This window comes from Helianthus annuus, chromosome 13 (assembly GCF_002127325.2).
Source record: "Helianthus annuus cultivar XRQ/B chromosome 13, HanXRQr2.0-SUNRISE, whole genome shotgun sequence".
NCBI lineage: Eukaryota > Viridiplantae > Streptophyta > Magnoliopsida > Asterales > Asteraceae > Helianthus > Helianthus annuus.
In genome coordinates, this window is record NC_035445.2 from 164,983,998 (window position 1) to 165,004,934 (window position 20,937).

At 36.5% G+C, this 20,937-nt stretch overlaps 1 protein-coding gene across 2 annotated transcripts; it reads right to left on the reverse strand.

Moving 5' to 3' along the window:
• Positions 1-338: 338 nt before the first annotated feature.
• LOC110900203 (TNF receptor-associated factor homolog 1b) lies at positions 339-17,149 on the reverse strand. 2 transcript variants are annotated; one of them, XM_022147109.2, is made up of 12 exons: positions 17,081-17,149; positions 10,100-10,318; positions 9,537-9,648; positions 9,308-9,396; positions 9,149-9,217; positions 8,521-8,650; positions 7,652-7,810; positions 6,569-6,908; positions 3,964-4,076; positions 3,746-3,881; positions 2,501-2,973; positions 339-2,023 (listed from the first exon to the last, which is right to left on the reverse strand). In XM_022147109.2, the coding sequence occupies exons 2-12, from the start codon at positions 10,275-10,277 to the stop codon at positions 643-645; spliced, it is 3,180 nt and encodes a 1,059-aa protein (XP_022002801.1). In that variant the 5' UTR covers positions 10,278-10,318; positions 17,081-17,149; the 3' UTR covers positions 339-642. The 2 variants fall into 2 exon arrangements, with proteins under 2 accessions (XP_022002801.1, XP_022002800.1); XM_022147108.2 differs by lacking the exon at positions 17,081-17,149 and adding an exon at positions 10,837-10,987.
• Positions 17,150-20,937: the final 3,788 nt, after the last annotated feature.

The following is a 20,937-nucleotide window of genomic DNA, read 5'->3' on the forward strand; positions in this document are numbered from 1 at the left end:
ACCAAGGCACCAAGCCTTACTTATTAGACCATCTGTCACACATAATTCTGAAAACGTCCAATAATGGTACTCAGTGTCGTCAACAATTACAACCTTGAGTCATTATGAATTGACGAAACAGCACCCTAAGGCCGCCAATCGAAAACATCTACTCCCCGTCATTAATGGCGGCCGTGGGTATCTCTCAATTTTTGTTCGTGCTTACCCGAAATCCCATCGACAATGTTTGCTTGACATATGCACCGAGGACCTTCGTAATGTAAACATGTGATCAATATTTTAGTTAAAATACAACTAACGTCGTACCTAGTAAAATCCCACCCATAGCAAAAACTATCGACAGAGTAGCCGAAATTATTAGTTCAATTTCAGACCCGACCATATAGCAAGATCGAGCCCGATCAAACAGGTTTAATAAACGTTTCGGCAATCTAGTAAACATTGGGAGCAAAGTAAGAATTCAAATCTTAATAAAAAAAAAACAAACAGAAAAATATTGCTAGAATCACTCTTTCAGAATAAAAAGTAAAATAAAAAAAAAAAAAAGTTTTCTTATCAAAGGGTTACAACCTCACTTCAAATCATCATCCTCTTCTTCATATAGATTATTACAACCGAATAACAATTTCTTTCGCAGCCTACTCACTGCCCGTTTGGTCGGTACATGGTGTAACCGTTGACCCCCATGGTCAAACTCGAAAACTCCGCCGGCATGTGATACGGGTACCCGTCACCGTCCATTGTTCTCAACCCGTAAGAAAGATCCGACCCGCCAATCTGCCATTGGTTCTGAACTAACCCGTCAATCTGACCGTTTACATAAGGCTGCAAGTTCGGTTGCGGTGAAATCAAGTCTCTTGAAAAGTCAAACCCGCCACCGTAACTGTGTTGAAACTCTTCGGGGAAACTCCGAGTTCGGTCAAACCTACACGAGCTTGTTGACGGACCCTGGTCGAGTGAACCACCGACGTCCCCTGGGAAAGTGAACTGATGAGAAAGATGGCGAGGCCCGTTAAGAAATGACGGGCCCGGAGTTGACGCGATCGGCATAGCGTACTCGTCATCGAGTAGATCATTGATGATATCTAGATGCGGAAATTCATCCGCTAACATTCCTTGAGTTTGCGATCGGCTAATGCCGTTATCCCGTTGAACGGATTCCATCCACTGGGACCCGTTTTGAAGTACGACATCGTGATTCATCATCCCGAACGAAAAACTTGGTCTGATGGAGTTCGTGTCGATTCTTTCCGGGGTTTGCGGTAGAAACATGGGCTGCGAATACGAATGGGTTTGACTAAAAGCAGACGAAGTAGCGGAAACCTGACTCCCCATCATAGCATTACGATACGACGGTGGACCGTAACTTTGACCCATGGATGACGGGTCAGGACCGAGATACCCCGCCGCACTTGCGGAACGAGACAGAAACGGTGCGGTCTGAACCATTGAGATAACAGGGGTGGTAGCGGTACTCGAGGTATTGGCATTAGTTCTAGACCCGTCAACTAACGGTGCGCTCAAAGGCCTCGACATTGGTGGCACCGGCTTGGCCGATGAAACGCTCAACGGCTTAGTCAACACATGCTGAACCTGAACCTGAACCACAGGCTTTTCGGCTGTTAACGCCCCTTGGCCATTCACGTGTTTCTGAGCCGAGTTCAGTGGTTGTTGGACCGCTGAAGGCCTTTCGGGTGGTTTTAGTGCGTAGGGTTTGGATACGACCGAACCATCGGTTAAGTTTGACGAGACCACCGGTTTATCCGTGTTTTGGGCGGTTTTTCTTAGGTCTGATTTTTGAAGCGCTCGTGGGGAAGCTTTTGACGGGCTTTTCGGTGAAGACGGTGCAACGGAGACGGTTGTTTTTTCTTTCGAATGTCTCTCGGGTTCCGTGTCGTCTTTAATGGTTAGCTTTTTTTGCAACGAAACAACTTCTTCCACTTTCTTATCCTGCAACGAGACCGCAGCCCCATCACCTTCTGCATGTGGTTGACCAGTACCCTTTCCGTGTTTGACTTTCCCTCTACATGATATTACATAACCTGAATATGTTAACTTACAAAAAAAAAAGTAAAATGCCATTTTCGTCCCTGAGGCTTGGCCAGTTTCGCGACTTTCGTCCAAAGGATCTGGATCCAAAAGGTTGAAATCTTGCCGTTTTCATCCGGCTCGTTAACTCCATCCATTTTTCTCCGTTAAGGCAGGGGTATTTTTGTCTTTTTTGTTAACTTAAAGGTATTTTCGTCTTTCCTGAATACTTGTACATAAGTGAAAAGACCGAATTGCCCTTTAATTAACAAAAAAAGACAGAAATACCCTGACTTAACGAAGAAAAATGGATGGTGTTAACGAGCCGGATGAAAATGACAAGATTTTAAACCTTTTGGATCCAGATGCGGAAAACAAACCTTTGGACGAAAGTCGTAAAAATGGCCAAACCTCGGGGACGAAAATGGCATTTTAATAAAAATAATTAAAAAATGAAATACAAAAAAACAACCTGCTAGGTGAACTTTGTGATTTCTGATTCTGATGCAAACTCCCTCGATAAGGGGGCCCACCGGTCACAACTGACGGTACGGAATCTGACGAACACGTTGACGAGCTGTCATCCATTGCAGAGGGACTCTTTCTCCCACCGTTTTGTTCACTCGTAACACCGCTGCTACATGCTTCCGTGGGTGGATGATGCGGTTCAGAAGTGTCGGTATCCCAGTGGACCGGGCTCGAATCTCGATCATCTGAATCGGGTTGATGTGGTGATTCCGTCACACAGTCTACTGAATCCGAAACGTCTGAAACATCCTCGAGTGGGATAAGCGGTTCAAGTGGTTCAAGTAGACCGGGCTTTTTTGACAAATCCGCATCGTCCTCAATCGGGCTTTGTTTTTTAGGTTTTTCGTCTATTACAACACTCGGTTTTTCGTCCCGTGCTTTATCCTTTAACTTGCGGTTGTTTCTTTTCTGTTTCGCCTTTATAATAAAAAAAAACCACAAAAGTTGCATACAGTGAGTAAAAATGTAAAATGCAGCTAGGGGTGTAAACGAGCCGAGCCGAGCCGAGCCCGAGCTTCACCAGGCTCGAGCTCGAGCTCGATTAACTTATGAGAGCTCGGGCTCGAGCTCGGCTCGATTCGAGTTTTGTTTTCAAGGCTCGAGCTCGGCTCGTTTGTATTTTCTCAAGCTCGAGCTCGGCTCGGGCTCGGCTCGTTTATTATCTATTAATTAATATATTAAATAAAAATAATATAAATAATAGACTTTTTAGGCTCGTGAGCTCGATAAGTGAAGCTCGGGCTCGGGCTCGTTTACTAAATAAGCTTACTTTTAGGTTCGAGTTCGGCCTGTAAACAAGTTTGAATAAGCTCGGCTCGTTTACACTAAGGCTCGATAAGGCTCGACGAGCCTAACGAGCTTCACATGCGAGGCTCAAGCTCGGGCTCGATAAACAAACGAGCTTTATTTTAGGCTCAAACTCGGCTCGATTCGAGCTTTTTCTCGACATTTACACTAAGGCCCGATAAGGCTCGACGAGCCTAACGAGCTTCACATGCGAGGTTCGAGCTCGGGCTCGATAAACAAACGAGCTTTATTTTAGGCTCAAACTCGGCTCGGGCTCAATAAGACTCGGCTCGATTCGAGCTTTTTTTCTCGAGCCGATCTCGAGTAGCTCGCGAGCCGCTCGACTCGTTTGCACCCCTAAATGCAGCTAAAGAGTTGAATATGATTTACTATTATCGGAAACCTGTTTCTTCTTTGATTTTTTTTCTTTTTCGGACGCGCGTTTTTCGCTTTCGGCTATCCACGCTTCCTCTTCTTCACGAATGAGCTCTTCTTGTCGCTTTAACGCAACAGCCTCCTGGTACGCTACTTCTATTTTACTGAGAAAAAAAAAAAGTTACATCGCAATAACGTTAAAAATAAAATGCATGCTAGTTTAAAAATAATCTATTAGACCGTTACCTGAATATATGGGCTAGAACAAAGATTTCAATAGTTCTACGTCCCAATTCAGTGAGACGCCTTTCGTCTCGTTCGATAGTATCCTTACTGAAATCCTCCCCTGAGCCACCATCCTGTCAAAGTAATAAAAGAGCATGAGATCATTAATAATAACAAGATATATATGCATATACAGACACATATGTGTAGTAGGGCTGCAAACGAACCGAACGTTTAGCGAACAGTTCGTGAACCCGTTCGGCATGAACAGAGGCTGCGTTCGTTCATTTATGTTCGTGAACGTTCGGTAACGTGTTCGTTTGTGTTAGATAGTTCACTAGTGTTTTTAATTATTATATTTTATTTAAGGGGAATTGGCCTGTAATAATCCCACCTGGACCTTATTGGCCATTAATAATCCCACCTCAAAATATTCCCCCCACCAGTCCCACCTTTCACCTATTTTTCCTACAATGGTCCCCAGTTAAAAAAACTTAACGGAGTTAAGCTTTTTTCCAAATTACAAACAGATTTTTTAGGGCTTTTGATCAGAACGATGATACAAGTCCATTGATGTAAAACTTACTTCGAAATGGTGCTCCAAGTGACTTGATTTTGGTTAATTGGAAATTTAAACACCCGAATTGAAGCGCCGTTTTCATCGTTTGGAGCACCGTTTCGAGGCAAGTTATACATCAATGGACTCGTATCGTTGTTCTAATCAAAAGCCCTAAAAAATTTGTTTGTAATTTGGAAAAAAGCTTAACTCCGTTAAGTTTTTTTAACGGGGAACCATTGTAGGAAAAATAGGTGAAAGGTGGGACTAGTGGGGGGAATATTCTGAGATGGGATTATTAATGGCCAATAAGGTCTAGGTGGGATTATTACAGGCCAATTTCCCCTTATTTAATTAGTTCAAAATTCCGACAAATAAAATATTTAAGGCAAATTGGAAAATAATAATCCCATCTTTCTGAAATTAGCCGATAATAATCCCAAGTCACTTATTAGCCAATAATAATCCGACCTCGTCCAATTTTTTTGTAAAATAGTCCGCCATTAAAATAGCTTAATGGAGTTAAGTTTTTTTCCGAATTACAAACCGATGTTTTAGGGCTTTTGAGCAGAACGAGGATACGAGTCGATTGATGTAAAACTTACCTCAAAATACTGCCCCCAACCCACGAAAACGGTGCTTCAATTCGGGTAAAAAAAAAGTTTAACTTCCAATTAACAAAATTCAAGCCATTTCGAACACAATTTCCAGGTAAGTTTTACATCAATCGACTCATATCCTCGTTCTGATCAAAAACCCTAAAATATCGGTTTGTAATTCGGAAAAAAAACTTAACTCCGTTAAGCTTATTTTAACGGCGGTCTATTTTACAAAAAAACTGGACGAGGTCGGATTATTATTGGCTAATAACTGACTTGGTATTATTATCGGCCAATTTCAGAAAGATGGGATTATTATTTTCCAATTTGCCAATATTTAATAAGCATTAGTGTATTATTATATATTATGTTCATGAACGCTTGTTTGTGTTCGTTTGTGTTAATGAACATTAGTCTGTGTTCATGAACGCTTGTTTGCATTCGTTGCCTATAATTAACGAACGAACACGAACAGAAATTCTCGTTCGGTAAGTGTTCATGAACAGTTCGTGAACACATATACTTCCTTAACAAATGAACACAAACAAGGTCTTGTTTGTGTTCATTCTGTCCGTTGGCAGTTCTAATGTGTAGTGTGTGAGGAGTCGATTAATAACACTATATAAAATATATTGCAAGAACATGCGGAACACATATAAACCATTCATTTTCTCAATCTTAAAAAATTTAAATATAAAAGATAAAAGGTATAAATGCCATAATAATTCTTTCTAACCTACACATGTGTAGGTGAAAATTACAAAATATATAAAAAAAATAAACAAATTAGTTTGATAGTTTTTATGTACATAACCTACACGTGTATGTAAGCAGCATAAATTTTTAAAAAGAGTTAATAGCCAAAATGGTCCCTGAGGTTTGCCTACTTTTGCCACTTTAGTCCAAAATCCAAAATTTTTAAATCTAGGTCCCTGAGGTTTGCATTTTGTTGCCATTTTAGTCCAAATTTCAAAAACTCCCTTTTTTTACTGTTGCAACCAGCCTATTTTGTCCTTTTGTGCAGGGATATTTTGGTCATTTTTATGAATTATTATAACAAACTCAGATCAAGAACCCAGAATACCCCTGCACAAAAGGACAAAATAGGCTGGTTGCAACAGTAAAAAAATAGGGTTTTTGAAATTTGGACTAAAATGGCAACAAAATGCAAACCTCAGGGACCCAGATTTAAAAATTTTGGATTTTGGACTAAAGTGGCAAAAGTGAGCAAACCTCAGGGACCATTTTGGCTATTAACTCTTTTAAAAATAAGAGCCATTCATCAAAAAACTAAATGGTTTAAATTTGTTTTGCGTGTTCTCGCAAAAAAAAAAAAAAAAAAAAAAAGAATAGTGTTCTGAAAGTTTCCTCTCCCTACTATCACTTCTCGTAGACAAACATACAAGCTAGAAGTGACGAGGGTTAAAACGGGTCATAAAACTTTGAATTGTTCCTATACAATGATACTAACCTTAGTACGGTTTTGAGGGCCTTTTTCATCTTTGGGGGGCAACGGTTCAATGGCGGCCCGTTCAAGCAACAGCAGAACGTCATCAACCAAAAGAAACATATCATTTTCCATATGGACAACGGGCATTATCGGTACTTCTTCCGCATCACATTTTCCTTTGTTTTTCGACTGGTCTTCAAGGGCCTTTAATCCACTGTATAACGAGTCCATCACCAAAGTTGACGTCACTTCCTTTTCTATAAAGAATTGCTTCACGACAACTTTCAATATCGAATCGGATTTCTCCCTTGACATTTGTTGCCTGAGGTTTTTATCGATTCTCGACCAGAAATTACAGAAGCTGATATAAGAAAATATAAAAATAATGTTACAAAAAAATAAAAGAATATAAAAAAACTAAATTTAAAAGGCACTAGTTGGCTCGAGAAAAAGCTCGAAATGAGCCAAGTCTTATCAAGCCCGAGCCTAGCATAAAATAAAGCTCATTTATTTATCGCGCCCGAGCTCGAGCCTGGCATGTGTAGCTCGTCAGGTTCATTAGTTTTCACTTTTTATTAATATTTAATAACATTTACCCCTTATTTAAAGTTGTCTAGTAAACGAGCCGAGCTGAGCTTATTTAAACTTGTTTACAAGCCGAGCCCGAACCTAAAAATAAGCTTGTTTAGTAAACGAGTCTGAGCCCGAGCTTCACTTATCGAGCTCGCGAGCCTAAACGAGTCTATTATTTATATTATTTTTATTTAATATTTTCATTAATAGATAATAAACAAGCCGAGCCCGAGCTTGAGCTTTGAAAACATAGCTCGAACCGAACCGAGCCGAGCCAAGCTCTCATAAGTTAATCGAGCTCAGGCTCGGCTCGACTCGTTTGCACCCCTAGGCACTAGGTTCAAACGGGTCGAACAATTCCAAAGTCACCCAAAGCGTATTTTACCTCCTAAATCCATTTTTAATGAACATAAATAGTATTGCAATAATACAATTGTTGTAATCAAAATTTTAGAAAACCATAAATTTATAAAAATAAAATAAATTTACCCATTTTGCCACCCGTATTATCCTCGAATAAGAATTACATACCCGGACCATCTAGCCTTATCTTCTATCAATTTCCCGAGCCTTCCTCTTTTTTCTTCAACAAAGCGACGACAAATTTGTTCTACATTTGACAAATATACCCTTACGAGTTCTCTCCTATATTGACGGTCAAGGCATCGGAAAGGACGATCTGCTCTCTCCCTTCACAACCATTTAGAACATGTTAGCATTTGCTATCATACACATTTACGATAAAATATTAATTAGCGAAAAAAAATAAGAAACGGTTCAACAAGGTGATTTTGAGATACGAGAAAGGTGATTTTATTTCCATAGGGAAAGAAACATTAACTACTCGAACACGTAACAATTATAATAAATGCCAATAAAATAAGATACATTCCGAAATAGGCTAAGTAGTTAATGCGGTAAAATATCGGATATCGGTCAAGGACCGATATTTGAGATTTCGGTTATCGCGGTGGGATATCGGTAATTTTAATATCATGCTAACTTTATATATATAGCAATTTCACACTAACAATTGTAACAAGTAAGAACTGACTAAGACTTAAAACACTAACATTTAACGGTAACAACTAACAACTAAGACTTAAAACACCAATAGCAGCAATAAGAAGAAAAATGAACGGTAGAAATAAGAAGAATGATACTGATATCGGGAAAACCGGTGATTTATCGATCAAATATCGGTCCTGTGTCGGTCAAATATCGGACAATATCGCTGATATTATCGGTACCGATATTCTAACCAATATTTTGTACCGCTATCTCGGCAGGGGACCGATAACCGATATATCACTGATATATCGGTTGATATATGATATATCGGGATATTAACTACATAGGAAATAGGTTACATATAATAAGATAATTAAAGAGTTAAAAACCTGATAACTTGGACTTGAGCTTTTATTATGAGTGTGTCGGCATCGACAAAACCGTCCATCACTTTGGATAATTCCATGAACTTTTTCCAGCCCCAGTCATGCTCTTTCTTCCAAAAGCGATGTAACGTATCTACAAACATATATTCAACCATTTAATATATATAACGATGACAAACAGTAACAAGAGTAAATTACAAAAATCGTCCTTTATGTATGTCACTTATTGCAAACTGTGTCCTTTGTCTTCAATAATTACAGAAAACGTACTCGATGTTTGCAAACCCTTGCAAGTTATGTCCTTTAGCCCTAACGCAGTTAATTTTTATGGTTAAATTTGACCAAATGGACCCCACATGAGGGTATTTTGTGGTTAAATCTGACCAAATGGACCCCACATGAGAGTAAAATGACCAAAATACCCTCATGTGGGGTCCATTTGGTCAGCTTTAACCACAAAAAAATTAACTGAGTTAGGGCTAAAGGACATAACTTGCAAGGGTTGGCAAACATCGAGTACGTTTTCCTTTAATTATTGAAGACAAAGGACACAGTTTGCAATAAGTGACATACATAAAGGACGATTTTTGTAATTTACTCCAGTAATAATCACAAGAACAAAAAAAACAACCAGAATATTTCGACTTTTTGGGGTCTTTATTCACCACAGCTATCGTAAATTGTGCAAAATGACTCCATCCTGCATCCGTAAAAAAAAGTCAATGCAAACTATTTTAAGTGCACGATGAAAAAAAAAGGTAAAACACACAGTTTTGTTTATCGAGCGTACCGGGAAGAAGCTTGTCATGCTCTGCAACACAAAGAAATAACGACAAAAAGTTGCAGACGTCACACCCCTGTGGGTAGATCAAGATGTACCTAGACGGATACAAACAAGCGTAAATAACGCGTGACTTGAAAATCTAATAATATACCGTCAGTGTTTCGGACAGCACGAATGATGAATATGAAAACAGATTTTAAAAAAAAAAAAAAAAAACAAAACAAATAAAACATACCATTTGTAGCCACCAACCTCAAACGCATTGCTACGAAGTTCTCGCTTATTAATCTGTGAGAATTTGTCGATTTTCCACGTATACTTTCCGTATAGGTCAGACGGTCTCTTTTCTGCGCGTTGATAAAAATAAAAATAAAAATAAATAAATAAATAAAACAGAATGAAAAAAAAGCAATTATACAAAATTGTTGTAACGCAAATCGTGCGCGAGTGAATATACATAATTCGTCCAACTTCATTACAAAATACGAACTATACGGCTATAACGAACATGAACATAAGTGGATTTCAAAGTTCAGCTTGCTGCAACGAATGACATACAGATATATATATATATCTTTTCGACACGATATAAGACGAAACGTGGGCGAGTCAAGCACGTCGAAAGTTGACTTTTTCTCGATGTAGCTTACATAACGTGACTCGTAAAAGTTATATTCCCAAACACACTAACGAATATTACGTCGAAAAAGATTCTTAACATTCTATACTCGTGTAAACTCTACCTTATCTCTAAATTCAAGGTAAACAACAAAGTTACAAAACTAAGAAAATGCATACCAAAATCTCGATCGTCGTCAGTATCCCAATACGGCGGTGAAGTCGACGTAATCCCATTCTCCACCTGCTCAGACGACCGCCATTCCGCCAACGCTTCACCAGACCGCTGCTGCTGCCCGTTCGACAATCCGTCAAATGATCTGCTAACCCCGGACTCCTCGCTCGAACTCCCGGCCATTTTCCCACTTCACAACTCCCTAAACACTTCTCCAATCCCACCTAAAAAGTGAAAACACACACACACACACAGTAACAACCATCAAATTCACTAATCAAAAACATCAATCCCCATATACCAATTCAACCCAATTCAATTTCAAAACACCCCACCTCATAAAATGATTAAAAAATATTAAAAATGATTAAAATGATTAAAATCTCAAATAAACCCTAATACAGTAATACCCTTTTGTTAAAAAAATCCCAACAGTCAAAACAAACAACTAAATTAAACACACAAGTAAACAAAACCCACAACTAAAAACACACCTACTGAACAAATTAATAATCTTTAAACAAAATTAGCAAAACCCCTTTTCATCAAATCCCTAAAAACTCCGAATTCACTAACAAAACAAATTAAAACCCAAATCAAAACAATCAAGATCAATCCTTTACATGCAACCCATCAAAGAAAAGACAAACCCTAATCAAGAAGAGCAAATCCAGAGAAGAATCTGTATGAAAAGGAGAAAAAAGATTGATGGATCAAATGATGCGATTAATAATAAAAGAACCTGAAAGCAGAGGGAAAGAGGGGTTGAATGGCGATGTTGGAAGCTGATTTTAGGTCTAAGAAAGAGAGGCGAGGGGGAGATGGATACAGAAAACAGAGAAGAGAAGAAGAGAGAGAAAGTTAGAGATTTGAGGTACAAGGAGCAACAGTGTAAAAGGGCTAAATTAATTTTGTTTTATTTTATTTTTTTTTTTTGGTATTTATTGTGTTAGTATTAATACATGAATGTATCATGTGTGAATGTAATGTTTGAAATTTTGTTGTTTAAGATAAGTTTGTAATAAACTAGTTAATGCCACCGCCCGCGTTGCGGGGCGATTGCCGAATAATTCTAAATCAATTAAAAAAACACTATTATAGTTTTGTTAGAGGAAAAAAAAAACTAAAACGATGACAAGACCGTAGTTCTGAGCTCAGGGAAAAATGGTAGTTTGTAAGGATTAATGAGCGAGTTTTAGGAAGCTTCTTAACATGGGAAAAAATTAAATCCAGTCAACTAATAAAAAAAACTTTTATAGTTTTGTTAAAAAAACTAAAACGATAGCAATACTGTAATTTGAACTGAGGGCAAAGTTGTATTTTTTGACTTGGGTAAAATCGTAATTTGCCAAAAGTTAAAGTGATGGCAATACTATAAATTTGAACCATAATATAACTTTGCACTAAGGACAAAATCGTAATTTTAAGCTGGTGACAAAACTATATTTTTAATTTGAACTTGGGCAAAATCAAAATTTTGAACTGAGAGCAAAATCGTAATTTTGAATAGCGGGAAAAGCATAGTTTTATTTTGAACCGGGCAAAAATATAATTTTAAACTGAAGGCGAAATTATAATTTTTGAAACGGGGCGAAAATGAAAAGTCGTCATTTTTAGTTTGGGGCAAAAGCAAAAAATTATTTTTAGCTGGGGTCAAAATTGTAATATGGGGATAAAATCATAAACTTGAACCGAGTGCAAAATCGTAATTTTGAGCGAGTGAAAAGAATATACTTTTATTTTGAGCTAGAGGCAAAAGCATAATTTTATGTTAAATTAATACTTTTATTTTGAGCTAGAGGCAAAAGCATAATTTTATGTTAAATTAAGGACGAAACCGTAATTTTAAAACGAATATAAAAGAGTAAAACTGTTGGTCGAATGAGGGAGCGCCACGCAGCTGCGTGGCACTATTCCTCAAGCTTCCTTTTGTATATGTTACAAATAAGTAATAAGTAATGGTTTTTTTTTTTGTGAGGTTTTGTTATGGCATTATTTGTGTTAAGTTTGTTTCATGATGTTATTACATGATATATATATATATATATATATATATATATATATATATATATATATATATATATATATATATATATATATATATATATATATATATATATATATATATATATATATATATAGTAAAATGTTATTTTCGTTTATGAAGTTTTATCATTTTTGCGACTTTCGTTCATGTTCCTAAAGTGACATTTTCATAAAAAAAAAATAAAAAAAATAAATAAAAAAAAACTTTGGAATCTTATCATTTTCATCCTTGTGGGCCAAATTTTGAAGGGCGAAAGTTGCAACAAATTGTCAAATTTAAGGATAAAAATGGCAATAAAATACAAGCATGAAGGACTAAAATGCATTAAGAATCATTTTGGATTGAACAAGCAAAAATGACTAAACCTTATGAACGATTTTGGCATTTTACTCTTTATGATATTCAGCTTTGTTATAGTCATTTATCTTAAATGTGATATTTAGAATTTGGTTGTTTAAGAAAAATATGTAAGGTAATGTTTCTTTTGTGAAGTTTTGTTAATGCACTAACGTGTTACATAGGTTGAATAAAGAAAAAATATTATACATAAATTAATAACTAATAATTTAATATATTATGTTTTGTTGGTGTTGCCTTTTTTAGTTAACTTTTAAAAAATTGAATAAAATATTGAATACGAAGGGTGAAATAAGAGAAGCAGAAAAATATTATATAGCTTACAAAAAATTGCGACATTTGACGTATCTAGTTATTTATTTATTTATTTGGTATTTATGTTATTCAACTTTGTTGAAATTTTTTTAATTTGGTATTTTTTTTCAACTACGAATACTTGTAAATTTATTTAACATTGAATGTCCAATTAAACTTTTGCATTAATTTCCATATAGAGGGTATTCGTTTTAATGGAGGTCTGGAGTTTTAAATATTACAGGGCTCATAATATATGATAACATGATAATATATGATGTGGTCCTTTAATATTACATAATGCGACATAAGATAAACGAGTTTAGATTTAAGGTAAATGGCCTGTGATAAACGGGTCAACATGGTTAAAAAGTGTCTAAACGGGTTTAACCCCTCTAACTCGTTTATAATATGCATAACCTGTTTAGTAATTATATTAAATGAGTAAACATGTTGACGACATTTATCCAAATGATGTAGTTTTATAACTTTAGACTTACTTAAAAATAGAGTAAACTGCAATTTTACCTCCTGGGGTTTAACTCAATTGGCACCCTGACCTCTTCCATGGAAATAATTGCAATCCCCCCCCCAACGTTGATTTTATGTCGCAATTTTACCCCCTGGCGTCAGTTATCAACGTTTGCTGTTAATGGTCAAAGGGCAGAATGGTAAATGACCCTAATCTTTACCTGCATCCTCATATATTTCACGTTTCATCACTTTGAAACCATCAAGTTAACATACCTCTAAAATCAAGTTTGTACATGGCGATCAGTCCCACTTGAAGAATTACAATCGGTTCGAACTCTGTTACGAGCATGGATCTTTGATTATGGAAGGTTAGAGCTGAAGATCAATATTTCGAACCGGATGAAATGTACCGTAAGTGACATGCAAGCTCAGAGGGTCTGATTTAGGTAAAATTTGAACCTTTTGTTGTATTAATTTGTTATTGATGTTTGTTTACAGGTAAAACCCAAAGTCAATTTACCATTAAATTTCACCATGGAGGTAATTTTGTAGAAAACCCAGATAGGGAATACTTTGGTGAGAAGATGAACTACATTGATCATGTAGATTATCGAGTGTTGACTACGGATGTTTTAGAGGAGATGGTTAAGAAAATAGGATACAATGATGGTCTCTTTTTCTGCATTCATTACAAGGAACCCTACTGTTCTTTGGATTTTGGTCTTAGGACATTAAAATGTGATGTTGACTTAGAAACTATGTTTGATCATGTGCATCAAGGAGTCCACATGATAGACATGTATGTTGAACACCGGAGGTCAACAATCTTGATGGAGTCCAATGAAGTTCCTGTAGGGCCATGTAAAGAAATTGTTCCAACATCATTTCTAATAAATAATCAGAATGAAAGTCTGAATGAATATGAGGAAGAAATTGAAGATCATAATGAAGAGAGTGAAGAACGTGATTCTGATTATTAGTATATTGAGGAATATAATATGGTTTATGAAATAGAAGTCAATATGCAAAGGTTCAGGGCTAATGTTGAATTTACTAGGGAAGGACTGGATGGTTCAACTGATGGGGATCATGATGATAGGAGAAGCGAAGAAGGTCATCTGCCTGTAGACCTGGAGGACTTTGAAAGTGGGTCTGGTGACAATTCAAGTCTTAGAGATAAGGTTGCCCGGAAGATAAGGAGGAAAAGGAAGGCTGGTCTAAAAGGACCAAATGATCTGCCATTCTTTGTTGGTCAACTTATTGATGACAAGAATAAGATGAATCAGATGGTCAAGGATTATCCTCTTAAGGCAAGGAGGGATGTGTTTATCCTAAAAAACGAATTGTTAAGGTATATGGTAGTATGTTTTGGAAGTAGTCCACCGCTACTTGGTCCTGTAAAAAAAAGGAGATAGTAAATGCAGCAAAGTAGGGCAAAAATACAAGCACCTTAAAAGGCATACAAAGCCCACCTGCCCTTGGGTAGTTCACATCTCAAGGCATACGGCTAAGGAGAAGTGGTGTGTGAAGACCATTCATAATCAACATAATTGTTTGACAACAAGGGACGTTTCATTGTACACAATGAGTTCGATTGCTAGAGAGATCCAACCTATGATTGAAAGCAATCCATATATGCCAATTCATGCAATTCAAAGTCAACTGCTTATGAAGCATCAGCTAGAAATATCACTACATAAGGTCTTCAGAGCCAAGAGGATAGCAACTACGAGGATTTATGGTGATTACCAAGAACACTACAGTCTGCTAAGGTCATACTGTGATGAACTTATAAAAGCCAACCCAGGTAGTAAAATTAAAATTGATGTTGAGCCATGTGGGAACCCAGGTAGTCCTACAAGGCAGTTTCGCAGGATTTATGTTTGTTTTGCCTCTATAATGAGAGGATTTAAGATGATTGGAAGACCGTTGCTGGGTGTCGATGGTTGTTTCATGAAAGGTACATTTCCTCGACAGATCTTGAGTGTTGTTGGTATAGATGGGAACAATAGCATATATCCAGTTTGTTATGCCCTTGTTGAGGCAGAAACAACACAAAGCTGGAAATGGTTTTTGTAACACCCCGTGTTTCGAAAGTCAAAGTCAAAGTCAAGATTATAGTCAAAGGGAGACAAGATTGCTAATTGCGATCTGTCACTCCTTGCTAGATTCCTGTTTTGACTTATTTGACTTGTAGATAGTCTATTTTATGCTTTACATTAGTTGTATTATGTGGAGTACTTGTTAATAATCGAGGTTTAATAGATATTTATCGCATGTTTTATCGCTTTATCGCATCGCAATCGCAATCGCACTCGCAACTCGACTTATGTATTCTGGTTATTGCTTTACGTGTGTGTGCCTTCTTATGTGTTACTTGTGCATGTTTATTTATGTTTATGATATGGTGATTAATCGAAACGCAATCGCAACACAATTGCAATCGAATTGCAAACGCTAAACGCAAGTTAATTATGATGATTGTATGTTAGATATAGTAGTTGGGATTAAAAGTAATTTGATGAGAAACTCTATCGCATCGCAACGCTCAACACGCGAATCGAAACAGCCAAACTCGTCACGCCGAACACTCGAATTGAGTGGCCGGCCGATCGAGGGGCCAACCGATCGAGTTGCCACCCGATCGAGCTACCACTCGATCGAGCTGCCACTCGATCGAGCTGCCACCCGATCGACCAGTCTTTCCCCCACTTTCCATTTATGGAAACCCTATGAATACCCCTCATTGTCACATCACTTGATGTTGACAGCTCTCTCTCTACTCAACTCGCTCCAGCCTACTTTTCTTCCGATTTCTCGCGAATCTTGTAAGTTTTCCACCTAAATCTTGTACTTTCTTGATCTACACGCACTCCTACACCTTTTTTTATCTTTTAAATCTTAACTTTTAACCGTGAAATCACTAGATTTGAGGTGTTCTAGGATGATATCATCATGGTGTTCATAAGAACTTCATGTTGTGGCCTCAATCCACCAATAACAACTTAGATCTGGACGATTTCCACATAGATAAACAAAGATCTTGCATAGATCTGAACACATTCATGGTGAAAAGGATTGAAGGATAGTTTTCCAACTTTCTTTCAACTCTTTTACACTCAATGCACTCAAAACCGATAGAATCGGAGCTTGTTCTAATCTTCTACTCCTTCTTGTTGATGTGTTGGTTCAAGATCTGGATTCTATCCACGAGAATACTGATTTCGGGTTAAACATGAAACACCATCTCGAACAGTTAACTGGTCGGACTAGGGTGGTTCCTGTCCAATCGGGTCACTAGGTCTTGACGAGGTTTCTGTTGTTTGACACGTTATCATACAGTGTCGAGAAAACGACAAACTATCAAAACAACCAAGTATGAAGACGATCAGGTCATCTGGGACGGATTGCCGCCCGATCGGATTGTCGTCCGATCGGATTGCCACCCGACCGGACAACCACCCGATCGGCTTGCACCTTGGGTCCCACACTTAAATTTTATTTCAACTTAGGAGGTTTGAACATCGAACGAATTGTCGTTCAATCAGATTGCCACCCGATCGGATTACCACCCGACCATGTGATGTTTGACTTCAGCACTTAAACAATTTTCATCAAATCCCAAAAAAAAACTCCCAATTCACTTACAAAACAAATTAAAACCTAAATCAAAACAATCAAGATCAATCCTTTACATGCAACCCATCAAAGAAAACACAAACCCTAATCAAGAACAACAAATCCAGATAAGAATCTGTATTAAAAGGAGAAAAAAGATTGATGGATCAAATGATGCAATGAATAATAAAAGAACCTGAAAGCAGAGGAAAAAAAAGGGTTGAATGGCGATGTTAGAAGCTGATTTTAGGTCTAAGAAAGAGAGACGAACGAGGAGATAGATACAGAAAACAGAGAAGGGAAGAAGAGAGAGAAAGTTAGAGATTTGAGGTACAAGGAGCAACAGTGTAAAGGGCTAAATTAATTTAATTTTTTTGGTATTTATTGTGTAAGTATTAATACATGAATGTATCATGTGTTTATGTAATGTTTGAAATTTTGTTGTTTAAGATAAGTTTGTAATAAACTAGTTGATGCCCCGCCCGCGTTGTGGGGCGGTGGCCGAATAATTCTCAATCAATTAAAAAAACACTATTATGGTATTGTTTGGAAAAAAAACTAAAACGAAGACAAGACCGTAGTTCTGAGCTCAGGGCAAAACTGTAGTTTGTCAGGATTAATGAGCAAGTGTTAAGCAGCTCCTTGACGTGGAAAAAAATTAAATCCTGTCAATCAATTAAAAAACACTTTTATAGTTTTGCTAAAAAAAACTAAAACGATAGCAATACTGTAATTTGAACTGAGGGCAAAGTTGTATTTGTTGACATGGGTAAAATCGTAATTTGCCAAAACTTAAAGTGATGGCAATACTATAAATTTGAACCAGAGACAAAATCGTAATATAACTTTGCACTAAGGACAAAATCGTAATTTTAAGTTGGGGACATAACTATATTTTTAATTTGAACTGGGGCAAAATCAAAATTTTGAACTTAGGGCAAAATCGTAATTTTGAATTGGGGGGCAAAAGCATACTTTTATTTTGAACCGGGCAAAAACATAATTTTAAACTGAAGGCGAAATCATAATTTTTGAAACGGGGCGAAAATGCAAAGTCGTCATTTTTAGTTTGGGGTAAAAGCAAAAATTTATTTTGAACTGGGGCCAAAATTGTAATTGTAATATGGGGAAAAGTATAATTTTGAACCGATAGCAAAATCGTAATTTTAAGCGAGGGACAAAAAGAGAATTTTATTTTGAAGTGAGGAAAAAACGTAATTTTATTTTAAAATTAAGGACGAAACGGTAATTTTAAAACGAATATAAAAGAATAAAAATGGTTGGTCTAATAAGGAAGTGTCATGCAGCTGCGTGACACTATTCCCCTATGTTGCTTTTGTATATGTGGTAAATAAGTAATGTTTTTTTTGTGAGGTTTTGTTATGGTATTATTTGTCTTAAGTTTGTTTCGTGATGTTGTTACATGATACAGTAAAATGTTATTTTCGTTTATGAAGTTTGATCATTTTTACGACTTTCGTCTCTGTTCCTAAGTGCTATTTTCATCAAAAAAAAAAAAAAAACTTTGAAATCTTATCATTTTTATCTTTGTGGGCCAAATTTCGAATGACAGAAGTTGCAACAAATTGTCAAATTCAAGGATAAAAATGGCAATAAAATGCAAACATGAAGGACTAAAATGCATAAAGAATCATTTTGGATGGAACAAGTAAAAATGACTAAACCTTATGAACGATTTTGGCATTTTACTCTTTATGATATTCAGCTTTGTTATAGTTATTTATCTTAATAGTTATTTATCTTAAATGTGATATTTAGAATTTGGTTGTTTAAGAAAAATATGTAAGGTAATGTTTCTTTTGTGAAGTTTTGTTAATGCACTGATGTGTTACATAGGTTGAATAAAGAAAAAATATTACACGTAAATTAATAACTAATAATTTAATATATTATGTTTTATTGATGTTGCCTCTTTTAGTTAATAGTTAAATGCTTGGTTTGTCCCTATGGTTTTTAAAAAATTGCAGACTTGGTCCTATTGGTTTACTAATTACACGCGTGATTCCAAAACTTGTCAAAAATGAACTTGGTTGGTCCCTAGCCCTAACATCAGTTAAATTTCTCAGTTAACCATGTGTGAAATGACTATATTACCCCTGAACAATTAAAAACCCGTATCATCTTCATCACCAATTAAAAATCTGGGTTTTCTGTTTTTTCCGCCAGAGTAATAGATCGGAAAACCCACCACAACCTGTATCATCTTCATCACCAACCCACCCCAACCTGTATCATCTTCATCACGACCACCCTAACCATCAATGGGTCTCTGCTCTCTCTCTCTCTCTCTAAAAATCTGGTCACCGGATTATTTCTCCGGCGAGAGAGATGAATCGAGACGAGAGAGATGAGAGAGAGAAAGAGGGGTGGCAGGGGCGACTCACGGCTCCGGCGAGACTCCTTTCTTCTCCGGCGAGACTCCTTTCTTCTCTGGCCAAGCTAATTCTGTTTTCCGATGTGTTATTCATCCTTTCCATCTCAAATCTGCTCCATTTTTCTGTGCTTATCATTTAGATCTGTTTTTCAACTCTAGATATGTTCTTCACTTTTCAGATCCGTTCTGTTCTGTTCCAATTATTTTTCATATACTCTGCTCTCTGTTCTTCATCCTGTCATGACGAATTCCAGTGGTGGATCGTCTATATCAAACACAAATTCATCACCAAATCTGCCTAATATAACACAATTAGATGCAGGTTGTGGTGGGTTTTTAAATTTTTTAATTCTTAGTTTTAAGTTTTTAATTGTCCAGGGATAATATAGTCATTTCACACATGGTTAACTGAGAAATTTAACTGATGTTAGGGCTGGGGACCAACCGAGTTTATTTTTGACAAGTTTTGAGACCACGCATGTAATTAGCAAACCACTAGGACCAAGTCTGCAATTTTTGAAAACCACAGAGACCAACCAAGCATTTAACTCTTTAGTTAACTTTAAAAAATTTTGAATAAAAATATTGAATACGAAGGGTTAAATAAGAGAACCATAAAAATATTATTTAGCTTACCGAAAATTTTGACATTTGAGATATCTAGGTATTTATTTATTTGGTATTTATGATATTCAACTTTGTTGAAATTTTTTTAATTTGGTATTTTTTCAACTAAGAATACTTGTAAATTTATTTAACACTAGTAGTTGGACCCGTGTAAAACACGGGTAGTTTTAGTAACGTTTTATTATATTAATTAGTAAGTAATTATCCGTTCATTTAGATTGTCGGGGATTTGATATATATTGACATTCAAATTCATTGTCCAGACTATAAAACACTGATGTGATAAATACTGTTACATATAAATAGTGTTAATATAAACACTGATGCAATATCTGCAGTTGATGCTGAACCACTGTTGTTGTTGAGCAGTAGTTCATCTTTGGTTGATCAGGCCTATGATTCATTAGTGCTTGTCTTCAACAGGACTTTGGTCTTCATCAGTGCTTTGATCTTCAACAGTGGATGATCTTCATTGGTCTTTGTGTACAGTAGTCTTTATATCCAACAGTTGTTAGGCAGATCAGTGCTTTGCCTTATTAACTTATTATAACCACTGTCATTGGAGTAAACTTAGATGTGCAGTGCTTATTGTGGATCAACTGTTGGGATCCAGTTTTGGCTTTCCATATCATCTGTTATTCAGGGTCTGATCACCTGGTCCAACACGTTATAACTTACAAATAATTAGCTAATAGACGGCACACATTTAGCATCTTAAATCATCAAGACCCTTAACAATTTGACCATATGATTTAATCGTGTGTTTTATCTTAGATAGGACAACTCGAAAAGAAAATTAACTAAAAGGATAACATATTAAACGGATCAAAACCACTCAAAGTGTATTCATTTTAATGGAGGTCAGGAGTTTTAAATTACAGGACTTATAATTATATGATAACACGATAATATATTTTATGGTTCTTTAATATTACATAACGCGGCATAAGTTAAACAGGTTTAGATTTAAGGTAAATGATTTGTGATAAACGGGTCAAGCCTAAAAGAGTTCAACATCTCTAACTCGTTTA